This window comes from Dipodomys ordii, unplaced genomic scaffold (assembly GCF_000151885.1).
Source record: "Dipodomys ordii isolate 6190 unplaced genomic scaffold, Dord_2.0 Scaffold27, whole genome shotgun sequence".
NCBI lineage: Eukaryota > Metazoa > Chordata > Mammalia > Rodentia > Heteromyidae > Dipodomys > Dipodomys ordii.
In genome coordinates, this window is record NW_012267243.1 from 10,529,506 (window position 1) to 10,552,353 (window position 22,848).

General features: G+C 39.1%; 1 protein-coding gene across 1 annotated transcript in view; it reads left to right on the forward strand.

The window, feature by feature from the left end:
* The first annotated feature begins 478 nt into the window (after nt 1–478).
* Fbn2 (fibrillin 2) overlaps nt 479–22,848 on the forward strand; it is a 193,388-nt gene continuing 171,018 nt past the window's right edge. The window contains exons 1-5 of the mRNA XM_013015529.1: nt 479–573; nt 674–756; nt 5,627–5,725; nt 9,061–9,156; nt 12,986–13,081. Coding sequence (XP_012870983.1) covers nt 479–573; nt 674–756; nt 5,627–5,725; nt 9,061–9,156; nt 12,986–13,081 — 469 coding nt within the window. The remainder of the gene's footprint in view (nt 574–673; nt 757–5,626; nt 5,726–9,060; nt 9,157–12,985; nt 13,082–22,848) is intronic.

Sequence of the window (22,848 nt, forward strand, 5' to 3'; positions counted from 1 at the left end):
GCTTTCCCCCCTCCCCCCCCCGTCCCTGTCCCACCCCGTCCCTGTCCCACCCCGTCCCCGTCCCTTCCCGGGGAGGGTTGACTCCGGGGAGCGGGGGCTGGGGGTCCCGCGCGCTCCGCGCAGAGCGTCCACGAGGCCCTGGTGCGGGGAAGGATCACGCGTGTCAGGCCGAAAGCGGGCCTGGGTCCGCCCGCCCCCCTCCACCGGGGCGCCGCTCGGCCTTTTGTTTGAGGACGTGTGCAGAGCGTGCAGCGGTGTGCAGCGGTGTGCAGCGCGGTCCCCGTCCTCGGGCCGCGCGCTCCGCCTGCCGACCTGACACTTGGGGAACGGAGTGAGGGTGGATCCAGCGCGAGCGGACCCGACGAGGGTTTCCGAAGCCCCACGTTCCTTCCCTTTGTTCTCGGCACCCCGAGGAGAGAATATATAGTCCATTACACGTCTCCACTCCCCTCAGAAACGGGGTGGATGGTCAGGGACTATGGTTTCCAACCCTCCCCCAGTTCCAGCGGCTGGTCCCATCCACCTCCACATCTGCTTCCCAAACCCCAAGGTTTTGAAGTGTAGCTTTGAGTGGTTGGCCTGCCATCTGTTTGCCAAGGGCTTTGCTTGCCCGCCGGAGACATTGCTGTGCGGTTGAAGCCACCCCCTGTGTGTCGCTGTTTGTCCCTCGCAGGCCCAACGTGTGCGGCTCCAGGTTCCACTCTTACTGCTGCCCTGGATGGAAGACGCTCCCCGGAGGAAACCAGTGCATTGTCCGTGAGTGTCTGGAGGTCCCTGTATCAGAGCCCACCTTGCATTTACTCCTTTGGAGACAATTGCATTTACAAGCCACTGGCCGCCTCGCAGTGGTTGGTGGTCCGCACACAGCTAGGACTCAATGCTAGGAAGGAGGAGGTGGCTTGCATCAGTTCACAGCAAGACTTCACTGGAGGGCAGTAATGAGAAGGGCCTTAAAGACACTTGGGAATTTAATCGTTTATGCCAATTAATGCAAACTGAAAGGGGATTATGTTAGAGGTAATTTTCTAGATAATTCCCAACCTCATTTTTCTTTCAAAAGTTCAGATAAACCATAATATTACAGTATATATGGATTTGGTCTCTCTGAGGTCACCTTGTGAAGGTTGAGCTTTCAAAGGCCTTTGTACAAAACCAGCATATGATCTCCGGTTTCATCTCAACAGCCACATAATACAAAGATGTGAAACACTCTTGTAGACTTTGAATTGATCCAAATTAACAAAACTTTTCATACAAGAGGCTTGGCATTTCTTTCTTTCTTTCTTTTTTTTAGGGGGAGTTTGGGAGAGAACATTTAAGTTTAGATTTTATAGATCCCAAAGTTGTATGGATTCCAAGTGTGAACCTTAGATCTTGAAATAGTCTCTATATCTGACCTTAAACATTTCTGTTACTCAGTTTCTCACGTATAGATGAAAATCTCCCAAGTTCTAATTAGAGAGCTCATTCAGCCCCTAGCCTCTCCTGATCCAGGATTCTGTAGTGTCTCATTGCTCTGCCTGCAAGTTTGCCATATGGAAGTGCAAGGGGCCTTGTCTGATGCATTCAGGTGACACGATTGCATTTGTCTGGTCTGGAGGACAGTCAGGTATCATACACACATTCATTTAGAGCCAGTCTTGACTTCAGGTTGACCTTGGTATTCTCCAGGCAGAAGATAATTATACAACTGTGAACAGAAAAAAAAAAAAAAAAGAGCAAGCCACACTAAAGCCAAGGCATAATCTGGATGTAGTGGCATTTCCAACTCTATATTTATTGGTTTTGTGGGTTTGAGATAAACCTTTAATGCTATTTCTGGGCAATTTTTTTTTTAAAGGAAAGAAATCTCCAGCATTATAAAGACTAGGTTCTTTTTAATTTTTCAACCCTCCCCTCCCACCAGTATTTAGTTATGAGGCAAAATTGAAAATAACCATGTTCTTTAAAGTGATGCATGGATAGTTTAAATAAGCTCTCCATTTATAAGCCTTTGCTTTAATTAAAAAGAAAGAAAGGTAATTGCTTTCTTTTCTCTCCAACATGAGACATTTCGGGAAGGTGCATTTACTCTTTGAGGCCAGTAGGGCATTACCTTGGCTGCCTTACACTTAAATGGTTTCCTAGAATCCTGAGACAGCTAACGTCACTCACCGCACACCTGCCATGCTAGCCAGGAGTGACTTAGGCACTGCGGAAAGTCTGACTCACTAAAAGTAATGAATGTGACTGCCATTATTGAGTTGGAGAACAGCCGAGGAGAAGGGATTGGTTTATGGTACGTGTTGAAAATCTGTAAAGTCAGATTTTATTGGATCAGTGTGGAATGGGAATTCCAGAGAGCAGAACCTTCCAGAATATTTGCAGTAGAAATCATGGATCATTGATTGTCAGCTTTAAGTGTTTTTGGTTTTTGAGCAATATTTTGCTTTTACCTTTATAGTTTGGTTTTGAAAATCTCAAAGTAGAAGAGATTATTGCAGTTGTCACTTCTACTACTTGAAATATTTGGGTTCTTATGAGCTATGTTGGGATTTTCTTGAGTCAGAGATCTGTAAAAAAATATGAGCCTGGAAATTAGCAATTATCTTTGTGTCTCCAAGAAACACAGTTATGTCAAAAGATACCAACAAAATATCATTAGCACATTAAAGAAGTTATTTAAATACCTGAGAGTATAAAATTAGTGCACAGAAAAGAGAATTTGTAATGCTTTTTGACTTCTAAGGCACAAATGTTACCTAATTTTTAACTGTTAACAAACTGCAATAAATTTGGTAAGTCAAGGATTTTGATAACATATGAGGAAAGTAATGAATTAAAACCTTATAAATTTAAAATTCTCAGCTTTCTTTATAATATTTTTTCATTTATATCATGACAATTTACCAAAAATAAGTAAAATATAAATAGAATATGAATACCAGAGAGTAATTTTTTATCCATTAGTACTTCAGCATTTTATTTAGAAATATATTAGAATGGTCAGATTCTAAAATTTTAATGTTTGACTTTGACCAAGTTTCCCAGTGAACCATATATCAGAAGCAAAATATTTCTTAACCTACTAGAAATTAATTCATTTTGATTTGACTCTGTGTTTTGTTCTCATTGTTAGTTGGGGCTTGAAAAGATTGCTGAAACACTTCCAAAATGTTTGTTTCTAAAAGGTTAAAATTGACCTCACTTTTTACTTTTTAAAATATTTTCTGAATAAGCAGCAGTAGAAACGTTTGTTTAGATATATATATATATTTACTGAAAAATTATGCTACAGACAGCTTTGTGATAAATGCAGTAAAAGTGAGATTGGATTGTTCTAGATTCATGACATTTGAAACTTAAAGTGATTCTAAAATACTCCAGGATACTCTTTTTGTTTTATGTTTCCAATGAGAGAATAGAGCCCAGAGAAGCTGTGAGTTTTTCCTGTGATCACAGTGTCAGTGGCAAATTTCCACTTCTGTACACCACTTGTACCTATGCATACCACATACTCTTTACCTATTCATGCATCATACTCTTTACCTGGTCTAGCATCACTGAAATTTTAGTTCCTAGATCCTCTTTCCCTCTCTTTCCAATAAATCTGGGTCTCAGTTATAATGATTAAAATATGGCAAACATTTCGGTGAGGCAGGGAGAAAGGGCCTAATCACTGTATATATATATATATATATATATATATATATATATATATATATATATATATATATGTAGTCAGGACGGGGCACTAACTTTCTGAAGATACCCAGTCTCCATCCTCTCAAACTTTCATTGAGTTTTAAGACCAGTATGGATATCCCTTAAACCTATGGGAACCACCTATTGGAAAAAAGTGGTCTGTGAAATGGAAGTCTTTCAACAAGTACTTGTCATCAGAAAGTTAATGGTCATCAGAAGTATTAGTCAACTCTGAGGTGGGAATTGTACCAGAATACCTTTCATCTTCAAACCATGAGACTTCATGTTGTTTTCTCTTTTTCGGTGATATTGAAGTTCAGATTTGGAGCCTTGAGTTCTGTCACTGGAGTCATGAGCTCAGCCCTTTTTTGCTTTAGTTATTTTTCTGTATAAAATCTTGCATGTTCTTAAGGTTGGCCTCAGATGGTAATACTTGAACTTCCTGTTTAGCTAGGACTACAGGTTTGCCACCATGCCTGGCTTGCCTAGTGTACTAGGGTTTGAATTCAGAGCCTCATGCTTGCAAGGGAGGTGTTCTACAACTTGAGCTATGCCCCTGGAACTTTATTTTATTTACTTTTTGGATAAAAATGTGTTGGCCCAAGGTCAGCCTCAGCCCATATCCTAGTACCTGGAATCACAGGTACTTATCACTGTGCTTGGAATATTGATTGAGGTGGAGTCTTACTTTTTGCCTGGGCTAGACTTCAGTGTTGATTATCCCTATCTCCATCTCTATATCTTGTAATTAGAGGCATTAGCCACTAATTAGCCACTTGGCCAGTTCATGCTAATATATGAGGAATATTAATAAAAGATGCTGGCCATATTATATGAATGTTAACAGACCATTTAGAGAAGACAAGCAACTGTTAAGTTAGTTTACTTCTATAGGATGAGTCCCTTACCTTATTGGGGGTTCCAGATGTCTTTGAAAACTGAGAACCACTCTCTAACAAAGTACATATGCATTTGGAGTAAATATTGGCTGTTCCTTGCTAGGCATTCCCTGACTCTGCTCTTCATGTTTTCCTGTATTCCGGCACGGAGCACTGAAGCACACACACGAAACAGAAAATTCAGTTGGGGAATGTAGTGATAAATCTTACAGCTCCTCAATGAGTTGACTCTAAATTTTGGAGTAACTGCCCATTTGAAGTCACTCCACTACAGGTTTTGAGTATCTGTGGTATGTGCTGTGTCAGTGAGCCCAATATTCTCAGCTGTCATGACCCTTGTGCTCCTTTGAGGTCGCAGCTGCAGGAGGCTTCCCTTATCCCCTGACTAGAATGACTCAGTAGCCTTCCTGAGCAGCAGGACTGGGCTTGGTTATGGGGAAACTTTGGGAGACCCAAGGGTAGAGGAAAGAGAGAGGGAATTATTAATGGTAACAGAGATTAATGATGGGGCAGGTCAGGTAGCAGCTGGGCAGGAATGTGCCTGGAACTCCTGAGGTTTCACCAACTCATTAGGGCCTGAAGTCAGGCTCAGCCAAACTCACATTCTGTTTCCTGTGAAGTCTTTTGCATAGTGAGATGTGTTTTTTAAGTTAAGCAGAATCTCTCGATCTCCTTAATAAAGCTGGAGGCTCCCTAGCCTCAGGACAGCTACCTCTTGGTGAATTCTGTAAACCCTTGGAACTCTTAGGCTTAAATGAAGACAGCAGTTTGGATTGACAAGCGTGTTAGAGAGTTAGAATCATGGAAATGTCTTCATCAGTTTGTAGGTTATCATACAGGTACTTATGCAGGGTAGCCTAATGTCTTGAATGGGTCATTTCATTATGAATCTAAAGTTGCTTCTTTTTAAAAATGGTCGTTTGGTGTTGTATATTTCATCTTAGTCTTTCAGCCTCGTGTTTGTAAAACATAGCATTCTTTCTTACTTTGTAAATTGTAGTCTGTTCTGTTGTTACTCATCTACTTTCTTGTGCTTTTGACAGCAATCTGTAGAAATAGTTGTGGAGATGGATTTTGTTCCCGCCCTAACATGTGTACTTGTTCCAGTGGCCAAATCTCACCCACCTGTGGAGCAAAATCAAGTATGTGTCTTACATGTACCCTTGTTTCTTATGTCTTTCTAAAGCTTTTCAGAAAATGCTAGATGATTGTCCTCTACATAGAAAATATGAATTGGTGGTTGTTTTCCCTATAAGCTAAGTCTAAACATTTGAAATAAGGACCTTCAGTTGCTTTGTTGTTACCTCCAATCTGTAATGGTTTTCAGTGGGAAAATGCTTTGATTCTGGTCCAGGAGCTATGTATTTATGTAGTAGAAAAACCAAGAGTCAGTGAAGCTTTCTTTCTTGAATAGTAACTACTCAGAACATACTGGGTTTTTGCTATGTGTTGTGTAGTTCTGGGTGTTGAACTATATCACTTTGTTCAATCTTCACATCAATATTAGAAAATTTTATTGTGACCCCCATTTTACACAGTAGGAAAACGAGACATATATAAGTTATCACTCAAAGTGGCATAGACGGGAATCTATATAGGATGATGCCTAAATGTGTAGACCCAAATACTAGGCTATGTTTATTGCCTTTGCCTAACTGTAACAGTCCATATTCTTATTTCATGGGTAAATTGTAGGGGAAAGAGAAGAGGATTGGGAAGGAAACACATAGTATTGAGTACTGGCTAGATATTTACTAAGTTTATTAACTCTGTATTTACTGTATTAACTCCCAGCAACTCTATTCAGAAGGTAATTGTAAAAGTAGACTAAGACTATTTTCTGTAACCCACTTAGAAATGGCTGGGTCTTTAAGGTCCAAGATTAACCTGAGGTTTGAACTCAGATTGTTTGCTGGGCTGGTGCTATACCACTTGAGACCACAGCTTAAGCCTTGCTTTTTTGCTGGTTGTTTGGAGCTGGACTTTAGTGAGCTATTTCTATCAGAGCTAACCTTGAACTGTGGGATCCTCCGGAATTTCAGCCTCCTGAGTAAGTTAAAATTAGAGGCATGGGTCATTTGCAACCTTCCCAAGCTTATTAATCTTTTAGGCAAATGTTTAGAGTAATAGTAGAACAAGATAGGAACAAATATTGTTTATTTAATTGGTCAATAATTAAATGCTCAAATAACTAACCCCTCTGTACAGTATCTTTACAATAAAAATATATTTGATTAAAAAATAATGAAATGTTTTATGTTTATCTTAAATGAATGTGAAGTTGTTATATTTTAGTAGTTCTTTCTACAGATTTAAACAAAGATAATATAGGGGCTATATGACTTAGAAATAAGACTCAAAATTCATGTAATAAATGTCAGTGCTGATGAAATTTCTGATGAAAACTCTTTCTTTGATACTATCTGCATTTTTCCAAGCTTTTTTCTTTCTTCTTTTTTGTGGTATTTGAGTTTGAACTTAGGGTCTTGTGCTTTTTAGGCAGGCGCTCTACTACCTTAGACACACCCATGGTGTTTTTGCTTTGGCTACTTTTGAGATAAGGTCTCTCCATTAAATGAGCTTGGACCATAATCTTTCTATTTACATTTCCTGTTATAGCTAGGATAGTGGGCTTACACCATCACACTCAGCTTGACTGGCTGAGATAGGTTCTCACACAGTTTTTGCCTAGTCTTGAGCCAGGTCTTTGATCTTTGCCTTTCAAATAACTATTAGCGTTGGCATGAGCCACTGCATCCAGCACTTTGAAGCCTATCACTCAAATGTCTCTAGACTTTCTTGACTACCCTAATCAGTTCATGTCCCCCACTACTGGATTTCTCTTGTCTGATTTCCTGCATGATAGCTACCCTTGCTTATACCTGTCCTTGACCAAACATGCAATATTGGAGAAAATTTAAAACTCAACTTTCTTAATTGCCCTACCAGGGCGATTGTCACTTACTGAGCTAGTCTTACTTTATAGTGTTATACTTTAGAAAGGGATCTGTACATTCATTGGGCCCTTGATAATACTCAGGTTTTTTTTTTCCAATTAGAAACTTGTTTCACCCTTCTGATCCTCAGCCTGCTTGATTTTGCTAAAGGTTCTTTTAGCACCATTTATTATTATCTCTTGGAATACTTGTTACCTCTTTTTCTTCGAAGGGTCTTTGATTTCTCTATTGCCAGTGCTCCATTTCGGGATTATTACTTTTCCTGTTTCTGCATCAGCTTTCAGTGTAAGGTTTGGTATTTCCATGAGCGCTAGCTTCCTTTGGTGAGCTCCATTAAAGAGGTACCAGCTACCACCAGTGTCCTTACAATAATTTTCTCCATTCCTTCACTGAGCTTCATTCACATGTTTGATTTTCTGTTGTCCATCTCGACCCAAATGTGTAGTGAGCACTTGGAACTTAGTGGCCTGTCTACAAGGAAACTCTTGATTCCCTGCTAACCTCCATCTACTTCTCCTGCAGTTCCTCCTACCTCAGGAAAATGTCATCTTCCAAGGGCTTAGGCAACAGCCTCTTCCCTTTCTCCTCACTGCTTCTCTCACATGACCTGTAGGTCTTACCAGGAAAATTTCCACTTCATCTTTTTCTTGCCATTTCTGCTGGTACCTTTTCCTCATCTCTACCCTAGACTACCCTCTCCCGTCCCTCTTCACATCCATTGTCTGCAGAGCAGCTAGAGTAATATTTTAGGAATATAACTCATCACTTTACTCTTACGGAATTCCTTCTACGTACTCCCATTTGTATTTGGGATATAGTGAAAACCCTGTGTGACTGAGTAGGCCCAATGTCGTCTGGCTGGTCTCTGCCTGACATCCAGTGATCTCCTTTGTCTTATCCACGCACACCTTCAGTTCTTCAGAGGAGACCGAGACCCTTTACCATCTTAAGATCTCACGATGTTTTTGGTTCTCTTCCTTGTGAAGTTCCTCCCTCTTCTTCCATGCTTGGCTGATTCTCACCCTTCAGTTTGGAAGGGTGACATGTGGATGTGTCAGCAGAGTAGTCTCGTTTGGATCTTGTGTTTGACTTCCTATTCTACTCTAGGCTATTCTCTTCCGTACCAGTTTGCCTCAGACAGTTTATCACAATCTGTAATTACTTTGCAGTATTTTTAACTTGGGTTTTGTCTGTCTCCGTGCTGGAATGCAGGCTCCATACGGACTGACCCCAAATTCTTCATGTATTCTGAATGGATACAAGGACCTCTTCCATGCTAGCAGCTATGCTGCTCATCACCTTCTAGTGATTTCTTTTATGACCAAGAGTATAGTATATTTTAAGTGTATACTGAATAATATGTTATTACAGGTGTGCCTGCCCGTGTGCATTTTGGATCAGATTTATTTCCCTAGAACATACTTGTCATTTGGTTGCACATGCAATGTGTGTTCTGTAATCTTACACATACTATCATTTTGGTGATTATGTTTATATATTTTTGGTGCGATTCTTTCTAGTCCAGCAGTGCAGCGTGAGATGCCTAAATGGTGGAACGTGCGCTGAGGACCACTGCCAGTGTCAGAAGGGATACATTGGAACTTACTGTGGACAACGTAAGGAACTTCAGATTGACTTTTTCGTGAATAATTTGACTTAGTGGGTATTTTACATTTATTCATAATTTAAGGTCTTCATTTGAAGAAATGATCTTACATAGTAAGCCATAATTTATAACTAAGCTATTTATTGTATATATGTTTTTATTGTAAAAATACTGTACAGAGGGGTTACAGTTACATGAGTAAGGTAATGAGGACATTTCCTATCGAGCATTGTTACCTCCTCCTGAAGGCTTTGTGTATTTTAGAACATTGATGTTGCTGAATACTATTAGTGTTTTTTTTTAACAAGTTTGACACATATTGCAAAAACTTCCTGGTTTTATCTGTTGTGACAAAGCATGTATACTTTCCTGAAAAACTGTTAAGGTTTGCTGGAAAATGCTTCCTGTCTCTCTCTCTCTCTGTCTCTCTGTCTCTTTGTCTCTCTGTCTCTCTGTCTCTCTCTCTGTGTGTCTCTATCTGTCTCTCTCTTCCTTGCCTGTTTTTTTCCTCCCTGACTCTAGGGTTTGAATTGAATGCTAATGTTCTCCATCAGCTTGCTTACTCACAGCTGCTCTCTTAACACTTCACTAAACCATGCCTCTACTCTAGCCTGACTTTTTGCTGGTTATTTTGGCAATATAGTTTTATAGATTTTATGCTCAGTGTGGCTTGGAACTTCAATCCTCTTACCTCAGCTTCCTGAGTAGCTAGGGTGACAGGTGTAAGGGCTGTTGGTGGCTAGGTATAATGGCATTGCAAAATTAGCCCCAGAAGAATCTCAAGGGGAAGAGCCTGGCCTAAACTGATCTTTGTGAGTAGTTCTCAAATCTCTCCTAGAGCCAGCTATTTTTGGCCGGCATTCAGCGGTTATACCAATCTGGGACACTTGTGCACACAAGTGTGTATATTCCTGAAGGGGTTGCTAGGAACACGCTCTGATAGGCATGCCCCTTATCTGCGTCTCGTACAGCTACAGGAAGCCAGTGGATGGAAAGTGCTTTCCCCTTCAGTGAGTGCTTTGATGACCTCTGGACCTGTGTCAAGCCTTACTGATGCTACTTATTCTAAGCAAGGCATGAGAAAGGCACTGGGTCAGTCAGGAAATCAGCACACATCTCTGCTTCAGGGGAGGGGGGACCCTTGTCTAATTTTTATATCAGGGCAATGCAAAATATGTAGCTTATAAATTTCATATATTCAGCAAATTAAAAGGTAGAGGAATTGTAACTAGCACCCAGCAATTTAGGGAATTTGACGACATTTCCTTCTGGGTTGTCTTAGAGAGGGTGTTAGTGTTAAGTGAAAGAAGAGACAGTTTTCTACCTGTAAATCCAGAAAAGTCCTGAAAGTATGACATTTACTAAAATAAGGATTATAAAAGTATCAAAGCTGCTTAGCTCCTTACTCAGAAATAAAGGCAGACTCTTCTGAGGACATTCTTTAATTTCATCAGCAATGTTGAATGCCTAGTGTATGCCCTTTCCTATTCAGGAATCAATGAGATAAACCAGGTTTGGAAGATGGCTGACAGAGATAAGGACATGAAGAGTACCTAATGCAAATTTATTCATTGAGAAAGTAGGGCAAGAGCACCGTTATGCCAGATCAGGAGGGGACAGTGCAGGTTAAGACAAGCAGTCCTCTTTCTTTTTATATTAGAGGCCTCTGAGGAGGCAACACCTGAACCCAGATCTGTGGTTTTAGTTGTACGGGAAAAGTGTTCTACACAAAGGAAAAAGCAGATTTCAAAGAGACTGGCTAGGGAATGGACTCATGTTCTTTGGAGACAGGAAAAACCCTGTGGCTAGAAAAAGGTAGGGAGAAGGCAATCAAAATGATAGGAAAGGAGTTTATGAGAAAGGTGTGGGTTTTACAAGACAACAAAGAAACTTGGATATATTCTACCTGTGGTAAGACGTCATTTTGAGTAGTCATGTGATAGGACCTCTGAATACATTTTTTTGAAAAGTCAGTCTGGTGGCTGTGCTGTGAATGGAATGGGAGGAAAAGAGAAATACAAGGGCCCATCAAATACAAGGGCTCAGTGGTGCCACTGAGCAGCACTGCAGCAGCAGTCAGTGAAGATGTAGTGAGTAATCTAGCTTGTTCTTTGGAAGTAGAGTCTACAAAGATAGTATATACTGATAGACCAGGTGTGAGATTAACAAAAGAATATTGGAGCTGGGTACCAGTGGCTTACATCTGTAATCTTAGCTACTTAGTAGGTCGAAATTTGAGGATCTGAAGATCACTGCTTTAAACAAGCCTGTGTAGGAAAGTCTGAAAGTCTGTATCTTCATTTAACCAGCAAAAAGTCAGAAATGGGGCTGTGGCTCAGCTAGTAGAGCATCAGCCTTGAGAGAAAAAGCTAAGGGACAGATCCCTGACCCCGAGTTCAAGCCCTAACTAAATAAATAAGAAGTAGGCAAAAGTATAAAAAATAAGCAAAAAAAAAAAGACAAAAAAGGAAAGGTAAAGATCAAAAGTTTTCCTTTCTCATTGCTTTTTTTTTTTGGGTTGGTCGTGGGGCTTGTACTCTTGGCCTGGGCGCTGTTCCAGCTCAAGGCTACTGCTCTACCACTTGAGCCACAGTGCCACTTATGGTTTTCTGAGTGGTTTATTGGAGATAAGAGTCTCACAGAGTTTCCTGCCCGGGCTGGCTTTGAACTTCGATCCTCAGATCTCAGCCTCTTGAGTAGCTAGGATTATAGGCATGAGCCACCAACGCCGGCGAGAAGTGTTATTTAAACAGAGCTGCTCCAGTGCCTGGCCAAGGCTCTGTTGCACTGGCTGACTGATGTCAAAGTGTTGGCTTCCCCCTTGTCCCACTGCGCTGTGGTGGCAGCTCCAGTCTGTCCCGCCCAGGGCTGCCCTTCATTCCATTCCAGGGGGAAGCATTTGCCGCCTCCCTGTTGGCCAGCTTTCTGTCCTTGGTGAAAATTCAGGCACATTCAAGTTTCTTTTCAATTTACTTGAAATTATTATTTGTGTTACATTTATTTACCAGAATGTTACTTTATAAAATATTTCCAGTCATAACACATTCAAGAGAAAGAAACTCACTTTCTTTTGGTGATTATTTCTGTTTCCTTGTCTGTTTCTTGCTTCACTTTATTTTGCTGTTGCTCTTTAGTGTAATGGTTGGAGTAGCAAAGTAAGTCTCCTTTTCCATACAGATATTCTGTAGTTAAAAAATGGAATTGGCCAGGAGCTGGTGGCTCATGCCTGTAATCCTAGCTATTCAGGATCTACTGAGGATTACAGTTCAAAGCCAGCCCAGCAGGAAAGTCCGTTAAACTCCTATCTCCAATAAACCACCAGAAAACCAGAATGATGCTGTGGCCCAAGTGGTAGAGTGCTCGCCTTGAGTTGAAGAGCTGAGGGACAGTGCCCAGGCCCAGAGTTTAAGCCCCATGACCGACAAAAAAAAAAAGGAATTATGAATTTAGAAAACTACTGGGCACTGATGACCCCCATTTGTTAATCCTAGCTACTCAAAAGGCTGCAATTTGGAGAACTGAACTTCAAAGCTGATCTTGGTCAAAAAAGTCCTTTCCAAAATAACTAGCAAAAACCAGGCTGGGAGCTTGGCTCAGGTAGTAGAGTACCAGCAGAGCAAGCAAGCAAAGCAAGTATGAGGCCCAGATATGCCACCTGCTTACTTAGCAATGTGATTTAGGCGTTGAGCTTATGTACAATGAATGCATTTACTTAAATGCCAATGTGAATTGTAACTAATTATTTAGAGATGTTGTTTAATGTCAGATTTTCTACTGGCAGCATCATTGCTTGCCAACTTTCTGTCTAATGAGCTGCTGCTTTCTGGTTTTGTGTGCAGCTGTCTGTGAAAATGGATGTCAGAATGGTGGGCGTTGCATTGGACCAAACCGCTGTGCTTGTGTTTATGGATTCACGGGGCCCCAGTGCGAAAGAGGTAACAAAATATAAGAGAAATGAGAACTTTGAAGCAATATTTATTGTAAAAAACCCATGCCATTCTTCTAGTCAGTGAAAATTCTAATGAAATACTGTTGTTCTTCTTTGATTTTATTGGAAGTTTAATGGTAAGATTGGTGGCACAACTAATAACACAAATGTTTCCCTGTTTCAGTTTTACTTTGTTTTTCCAAAATCTTTAGAGTGAAGACTAACTACTGCTACTAAAAGCAATAGCTTTAGGATGATTTAAGTGACTGATGGAAAATTCCAATAGTGTACTTAGTGCACATTAGAGTCCGTGTTGAGAGTACTACTTCTGTTAAGAAAAAAGGTGTGGAGGGGAATCAGGATGTTTCTGGTTATAAAACACACAAAAACCTGGCACAAATTTCCCGAAGCAGTGAGAAAATGTTCTATATTCCAGAACACATAGTCTGAAGCTGTTTAGGTAGGGTATGGTCACGGTTTTTACCCTAACACTTCATTTCTCCTGGCTCTTTTCTTTTGTTTCAGTATTGTCCATCTCTAAAGGTTTCTGCCCCCTCCCCCCCATGGTTGTCCAGTTCCTGACACAACATGAAACCTGTTTTCTTGTTTACATCTATAGAGATGATGCCTCTCCTCTAATCATGGGCCAAGTGAAACTTTCTAGAGATAATTTCTTGCAGATAGATTTAAACTTGGATTTTAAAAAGCAAGTCTTGCTAATATGTTTGATGTAGGTACAGCAGGACCCTTATTTGCAATAGGCATTGATCAAAGCTGTATGGAAATGATGGTTGAGTGTCTGAGCTCAGCAGAGAGCTTCCTTGGACACTAAACAGGTTGGAGGGGTAAACTGATGGTTTAGTTAGCATCCTGGGTTATCTACTTTATCCTTGAAAATGGTCGGTAAAGCCAATATAAAACCAGCTTATTGTGACCTGTAAACTCCGGAAAATTCCCAATTCTGGGGCACTAAGATTAATAAGTCTTACTATGGTATTCTGAAGAAGTTAAGCTTCATAAAATGTAATAAGTATTTAGTAATGAATCATGCAACTAAAAATAAATTTAAAGGTAATATTACATAATCATTCATTGTTACATGTACAAGTTTATTTTCCTAGGGCTTGTCATAGCACCTAAAATTATATAGCACTTTGTTGCGAAACTATAGTATATGGTATATGTTAGTGCAGTATTACAGATAAGTAGTAATTGTGTGTGTGTGTGTGTGTGTGTATGTGTGTGTGTGTGCAGAGGCTTGGAACTGCAAAGTAATACTATGTTTTTGTGCTCATTATCATGAAAAGAAAATTTGGCATTCAAGTTAAGTCTTGAGAAGAAACTGAGAAATTAAAATTAGATGTAATGTTTGGAGAGCCAGATGTATGCAACCTTTGAACATACCCTTGCTATGTATATACACATCAAGATATTTATGCTATTTCTAGCATGATGGAGATTTGGGGGATTGAACTGCATTCCATAAATGACAGCTTATAGTTATTCTTAGGATGAATTTCAAAACCTTCAGGGTTTTTGTTTGGGGAAGAAAAATTAATATGAAATGTTAGGATGAAAAGATAAATTGCTCAGATGGAAGAACCCAAATTTCCTAGATGATGTGAAGTTTGTTTAAATACCATAGGATGGAAGGTTAGTTAAAAACTGAAACGTAATCCAAACGGGTAGGGATAGGGTTCATTTTTCTGGAAGGCATGTAAACTTTGCAGCTCTTTCATCCTGAAGCAGACTTCAACTCCGGTTCCTAATTGGCAAAAAGAATAAGGTGGGTAGTTTCAGTTCATGCTTCCAAGCATTACATCATTAATCTTCAACAGTTATTCATTCACTAGATTCGCTATTTCTTACGAAATTTATAGGAATCCAATAAAGACATACATACATTTTACATGTACAGTGGCATGTTTTCAGAAGAAATTAGAAAATTCATTAGTTTATGAGTGACTTTAAAGATATATTCTTTAAAAGTATGGGCTAGTTTCTGCCTGATTTTTAGTTACTGCTCTTTAGATGAAAGTCTTAAGACTTCACTTCTCCCAGAGAAACTAATTTTTCCTCTTTGATAACAATCATGAACTTTAACATTTTTAATGAGACATTTTCAGTTGAATTTGAAAATGTTTATTAGCTAATTACAATAAAAAGCCTGAGTTTATAAGTCTTAAGAAATTGTCTATATAAATACAAAAGGAAAAGTTTATGCTGAATTTAGTGAGCAGGCTCATGTGTACTGTTAATAAAGTTTATGCTATTGTTTTTTAAATTACTGTTTCAAAATATCTGTTCCTTATTACCTTGGGGAAAAAAGAACTTTGTAAAATTAGCAATATTTCCCCCTTAATAGAGAATACATGTAATTTTTTTCTTTCACTTGGCCTCTTGGGATCAGTTATGTGATAAAGCAGGGCTGCCTTTCCAGCCCTCTGGTTCTGGCAGACTGGCTTCCGGACTGGAGACAGGGACTGAGTGGTAAGGAATGCCTGGCGTGATTATGGTATTTAGCTTGAGTCTGGGAGCTGAGTAAGCTGACACTCTTTGGAGTTCTCATTCGTGTTGATACGCACAATGACCTTTTATACTTCGTATCAAAGAAAAAAAGAGGTCTCTTGTTGTCACATACTGATTGTAAATTGCAGTCAGCTTAGCTGTGTCCAAATCACATAAAGGTATTCTTTTTTGCTTCTTTCTCCAAACAAGTGGTATTTGAAAAGAAAAAATTAATACACATCTGAAGAAAAACTAGAAGTAGAGTAGGCATCATGTAGCCAGATTAGAATCCTTCTCCTGGATACTTAAAGTGCTCCTTGTTCCTTACCCACAGAAATATGGAAGAGGAAGGCAGGAAATAAGAAGTTGGACAAAGTGATTCCTCACCAGTGTAGCTGTTGTGACAGAGCCCCTCGTTAACATTTTTTGACTTACATAAAACCTTACTTTATAATTGAATTTTCTTTGACGCTTTTATGAGTGCTCTCTGTTAGACATATATCTTAGACTTTGGTCATGCAGAAATTGCTACTGCAAATCATTTTAATCATGCAAAATGTCTTTTTTTAAAAAAAACCAAAAGTGTATATATTCTGTTCAATTTTAAGTATCCTGACACCTAGTGAGATTTCTTCTAAAATGTACATTATAATAGCACTGCTGAAACCAAATCAAACTAATAGAAAAGTGTCTTTTAAGAAGGAAGAACAGACACTTGACAATATGTTGTAAATGAATTTTATACCTTAGGAGAGGAGGTGGTTAGGGAGGGGTAAGCAGGAGAAAATGAGGGATGGGGTAACTGTGTTTAAAACAAATGTGTTCATTACCTTAAGTAACTGTAACCCCCCTGTTCATCACCTTTGCAAAAAAGATTTTAAACAAAGAAGGAAGAACAGAGAATTACTTGGTTAATCAGCATTTCCACAAAAGCTTCCTTTTGTTAGTCTGCATATTGAAAAAAATTGTGAGATGAAGTAACCAGCACTAGTGTTCATAAAACCAAAAATTTCAAACCTTTAGGTAAATGCTAATAGATTAATTTCATTTCTTGAAATGACCAGTTTAGAGAGTTGAGCATGCTGGGAAGGAGTCTGGATCTACCCACTTGTCCCTGGTCATCTGTACTAATGTAGCTCAACGGGCATTTTCACTGTCCAAGTCACTGGACCTCTGCATATTAGGCTGCTCCAGCCTGGGCTTTTAACAGATGCTCAACATATCCTTCATTGACTGATTAAGAGGGAATGAGATACTGGAAACTATCCTAAGTGGAATCAACCATTCAGGTGCCAACCATGGCAGTCACAAGAATGATTAAAATGTCCTGAATTTTCTGTGCAGTTTTGCTCACCTGTCCATATTTCTGGAAGTAAAGTAACAATCACTAAGCCTAAGGTAGCTAAGATACTATCCAGATTCCCTTAAGAACAAGAGTACAGATGGGGAAAATTGGGGTTTTCCTGGATCCTGGAAAGTATGTAAAATTTGATTCGGGTTTGTTAAGAATTACCTGATACGCTTTTTAATCAGTGTTAATCTTGCAAACTTGGAATTTATTATAAACCATGCAAGCTGAGCTTTACAACCCAGAGGCATTCCAGGAATGGAACAATTAGTAGTATAAATAGGAATATAGGTAAATAAGTTGTAATCCTCGCTACTCAGGAGGCCAAGGTCTGAGGAGGATTGTGGTTCCACACCAGCCCAGGAAGGAAAGTTCATGATACTTGTATCTCTGATTAACCACCCAAAAGCTGGAAGTAGTGCTATGGCTCAAGTGATAGAATACCAGCTTTGAACAAAAAAAGGCTAAGGAACAGTGCCCATGCTGAGTTCCAGGCCCAGTACTGGCTCAGAAATGTTTTTTGTTTATCCTTTTGTTTCATTTGGAATATAGCTATGTGGTGAAGACTTCTATAGATAAATCGGTGTCCTGTGTTACATGCTTAGAATTATCATAGAAATGTAATTGCTGCATTACTGAATATATGAAAACTTAGAGTTTTGTTACCTTCTGTTAATTTTCCTTTAGAAAGGCTTACTATAATTGTTTCTTTAGGATTATATTCAGAAACTCCTTACCCATTTCCAAATCTTACAAATATCTATTTTTTCTTAGTGCTTTTAGTAGTTTGTTTCTTTTTACCTTTTTAACTGTAAGTTGAATATACAAGAAGGTAAGTAAAAGACATTTATTTATACATACTTAATATCTGTTAACACAATATTTTTAAAGAATCCATTCAGTGGTAAGTACTGGGAACTTGAGTTATAAAGGCAAATAACATGTACTCCCTGGTAATAAGAAGCAAGATGTCTAGTTTAAAAACCAGAACTGGTCATCTACTTTAAACATGAAGATGCATGATGACACAGAAAATACCATAATAGGAGTAGGAACAAGTGGAGAGCTCAGGAGGGCTTCCAGCTAAGAGTGAATTGCAATGGTCTCTTTGTCAGTTTAATAAATGTGCAATGAAAGAAAACCATAGCTCCCTGTAGCAAGGGGTAAAACAGGGTCAATTTGTCCTATGCAGATATTGTAAGCTATATTGTGACTGAGTCTTATGCTAACATTATCTACGCTGCATAAATAATTGTATTCATCATACTCATTAGCTGCTGTTTATTTTATAGAAATGAAAGTTCTCCCATTTCCTTGCACACTAAAGATTCTATTAAATGAAAATTGCAGAGAAAAGAGAAATTATCAGCTGTAAATTTCATCCTCACATATACCCACAAGTGCATGAGTGTGTGCATTTGCATGTGCATGTGTGCAGGCACACATGCACACTCCTGCACACATTTCTGCACTTAATTGTACTCCATTAAGGAGAACATTTTGTAACCTTGCACTCTCAAAGCTAAACTTAGCCTTAAATGGGCATCGGAGAAATACTAGAATATCTGTGGGAACGTAGTGTTTTGGCACTGGCTCAGATGACATCCTTATCTCGAATGCTATTGAGAAGACAGGGGAAAGAAAAAGCAGACAGTGTGAAGTAGAAGAAAAAGAAGAGAAGAAAAAGGATGACAGAAAGGGGAGATGCAACACTGAACAAGGTGTAGGGGTGCTTACCTGAGTAAAAGAGAAAATCAACTTGTTAGAGTCTGCTGAGGGAGAATAGGCGTCCACCGCTCATTCCTTAGCTTAAGCCTCTGTTTAGAGCTGCAGCAAAAGATTGAATATTTTGGCAGCCTGCTAGACTAATATTTTATATTCCTTGGAACTAAAGCAGAGAGTATTTTCATTTATTCCATCTCTAAGCACATGCTCACATGAACATACACACTCACATTTCTTTGTTTATGGTTCAGTTATCAGAAGTTGGTGGCTCAAGACTAATTTTAACTACTTAGAAGACTGACATCTGAGGATTGAAATTCAAAACCAGCTTGGGTAGACAAATCTGAGAGACTATTATCTTTAATTAATCAGCAGAAAGCTGGATGTGGAGATATGTTCCAGCTATGAATGAAAAGGCCAGGCAAGAGCATGAACTCAAAAGTTCAAGCCCCAGTACTGGCAGAAAAATTCAAATATTCTTGTTTAACTCTTCAAATATTTTCCTGTTTTAACATCAGATTGGAAGACAGTGTTAGCTGATTTAAACTAGGTAAAGTCGCAACTTTCACCCATACAAATTAAATATATCAGATGTTCTTTAAGATTTAGTCATAAGGGATTCATTTGTGTATGAGTAGAAATTATATATGCCATACTTTTCTAAAACATCACAAATTCCTAATTAACACCTGTTTCCAGGTGTTTCAGGTAAAGAACAGGGCTCCATAATTACCTCACAGAGCCAGTGAAGACTAAAGCCTTTGGTACCTAATAAGTGCTTGTGCTTGGCAAACAGTAAACCTATAGTTGGTGTTACTTGTCATGTGTGGAAGCACATGCTGGCTATGTATAAAATGAAAAGTTAATATTAAGACCTGCCTGACCTATTTCATGCTGATAATATGAATCTGTTATTATGTAAACCTTGATTACTTTTATTGTGAGAATTAAGTGATTAGAGAAAAATGCCTGGCAACCAACAAATGATGACCACTGATGTTAATTACTTTTTCTTGGAACTCCCCAGCTATTAAAAAGATAGAGGTGGTAGCTGTGTATTCCAAATGGAATATTCAAAAATAGAAACTCAAATGGTACGCAAAAGAGGAAAAGTAAAGTTTCATGATGCTTTATTAAGAGTGAAAAGATTTAGAATAAATAGGGTATTTTAAGAGAACTCAGACTCATAATCTAAGAATGAAATGAGAAGTGAAGTATTTAGCTGGGGTCTAGTACAGAGAAAGTGCTCCATGAATAAGTTACCGGCTTGAAAACTGAAGCTAAGTTAGGAGATGTGCTCTTGGGTTCGATGTCATGGTAGGTGAAGTAGGTGAATCCCTGGGATCATTTCATTTCCGGGCTCGTGAGATGAAAACAGTGCCAGTCTCCTTGTTTTAAGTTTCGTGGGTTTCTGTGTAACAATGCAGAGTGATGCAAAAATACCATGTATCATTACTACTAGTTATGAAATTGAATTGTTGAACCCACCTTGATCCGGTTTTTACATATTTTGCTATCAGCAGTGGCTAGTTGGCCCCTTTCAATTATCTTAGTCTAACCCTCCCATATGAGTAAAGAATGACAAACATTTCTCAGTCACTAATAGGTAGAGTTAGTTTCACCTAAGAATACAAACAGAAGTAGAGGAGAGGGGTCAGATGGTGCAGAGATGAATTACTAAGACTCCCTACTCCTGCCTTGTTATCTGGTGAAAATTTGACTGTACCACCTGCTCCCCGGCGCACCCCCCCTCCGTTTTTTAGTCTGCCATTCATTCCATTGCTGGTAGAATAACTATCTTTGCACCATGACTGCTTATTTGCTGTGAGCTGCTTAAGGACAGATTTTTTACCTTCAGTTGCCTTGGCGCTTCCTGTACCCTACACCATACAGAAGCCATAGATTCCTGCATACTCACGTAGATTCCAAATAAGGAAACAAAACGAAGAAGGCACAGAAGGAGTAAAGCAAAGGTCCTTGGGTGTTTATGGAGGTTTTGCTTATCTAGGATAGAGTGAGAAGACACAGGAGAGGAGAGGGAAGAATAACTTAGCCCTTAATATACCAAGTTGGGAAGGCCCAGAATCAAGAGGATCAAACTTCCAAGATGAAAATTCAGGATTAAATAAGACTATGGAAACTGAAAGACTGAAATTTCTTCTAAGTTTCTAGTAAGATAAAATTCACAATATATCATATAATCAGTTATACAACTACAATTTTCCTACATGAAATCTACTTCTTGTAAGGAATTAGAAGAGTATGACAACAATGAAAGACCTGAATTTGGGAGTATATAGCTTGTGTTTTCCTGCCTCCCTCCCTCTCTCTCTCTCTGCCTTTCTCTCTCCTCCTCCCTCCTCTCTCCTTCCCTCCCTTCCTTTCTTCCCAGTACTGGGTCTTGAACTCAGGGCTTGGGTGCTGTCCCTTAACTTTCTCACTGAAGGCTGGCGCTTCACTATTTGAGACACAGCTTCCACTTCTGGCTTTTTGGTGGTAAATTGAAGACTTTTATGCCTGGGCTGGCTTTGAACCGCAATTCTCAAATCTTAGTCTCCTGAATGGCTAGGATTACAGGCATGAGTGACCAGTGCATTTCAGGTTGAAAACTGTCAGGGGTGACATTGATCAAGATACAGTGTATTCTTAAACTGCTGTGTTAAATGGCAAAAAAAAAAAATAGCATATTTGAATTCTTTGCCTTTTTTCTTTCTTTCTTGATGTTGTGTTGGTAGGGTGAGACTTCTGTTTCTACAAGATTTCCCTAACTGTATAAGCTAACGTCAAACTGAGCTTTCCAGGGATAATTAGTGAGTTTTCTCAGAATTAAAAAAAGGTCATTTATTCCATTTCCGATTCCCATAATTTGAAGGGAGGGGCTATGATATTGTTTTCTGTTTCATTCCTTGTTCTGCCTTTTAAAACTATGGAAGGATTTAGTGTCTGTTCTCTTGTGTTTATAGCAACACAATTGTGGGAAAAAGAAATTCTATATGAATTCAGTTTTCTGTATTTTCTAGGAAGTAGCACATTTGAAATATTTGACCATTAAACAAGTCTTAAGTCACAGAAAGTCAGGTGTCAGGGCTTCTCTAATGGGATATGGTGCAATTTGTAATGCTACAGCTAAGTTCATGAATTAGTTTGTGGTAGTTAATTAAGTTCATATTGTTCAAGCCAGAAACATTAATTCTGTGGGTGCCTCATAGGCTGTCTTTCCCATGACCATCCGTAATGTCATGGTTTAATGCTTGCAAACCTCTTCCATATGGGCAAAACTGCATGTTTGTGAATGTCTTCATCTGATTTAGAAATAGCACACAAGGCACATACCAAATCTTGAACTGATCATTTTCATCTTCAAGCAAACCAAAACATTAAGTTTTGAATGTCCCAGTACAACTTCATTTAGAAGCTAACAGTTTACTATGTTCCTGAGCACATCAATGTGTATATTATCTCTTGTACAAATCAGTATTTACCCATTTTTCTTGACTGTAGGAATATCCTACCAGGTATGAATGGCACATTCCTATAATTTCTGCTGCTCAGGAGGCTGAGAGTGAGAGGTTTATAGTTTGAGGTCAGACCAGTCAGAAAAGTTTAGAAGACCTCATCTAAAAAATAATCAGCAAAAGCAGGGCTTGGAGGGTGTGGCTCAAATGGTAGATTGTCAGTCTAGAAAGCTTGAGATCCTGAATTCAAACCACTGTACTGCCAGAAAAATGTTTATATATTAATATTCATAAGCAATGGTTTTCAGTTAGACTTGTGTACTGGGACTGTAGGTACCAGGGAGCTCTTAAAAAGTCCTTACTCTCAAATTCCATCCAAGATAAGCACGGGAACTGTACTAAACTATCAGCGATCTTAAAAACCATCAGAGTAATTCCACTGTGAAATGCTGGTGTAGCATGAGGTCCTTCAGAAATGTATGTGTAATTACACAACTTTAAGAAATAATGTATTGCTGGGTGCCTCTAGTGTTGGCTACTCAGGAGGCTGAGATCTGAGGATCATAGTTTAAAGCCAGGTCTGGCAGGAAAGTCCATGAATTCTTTTTTTAAAATTTTATTTTATTTTATTTGTGAACATACTGTACAGAGGGGTTACAATTACATGGGCAGGATAATGCGTACATTTTTTATCAAGCATTGCAGCCTCCTCCTTTGTTTACCCTTCACATCCCTTCC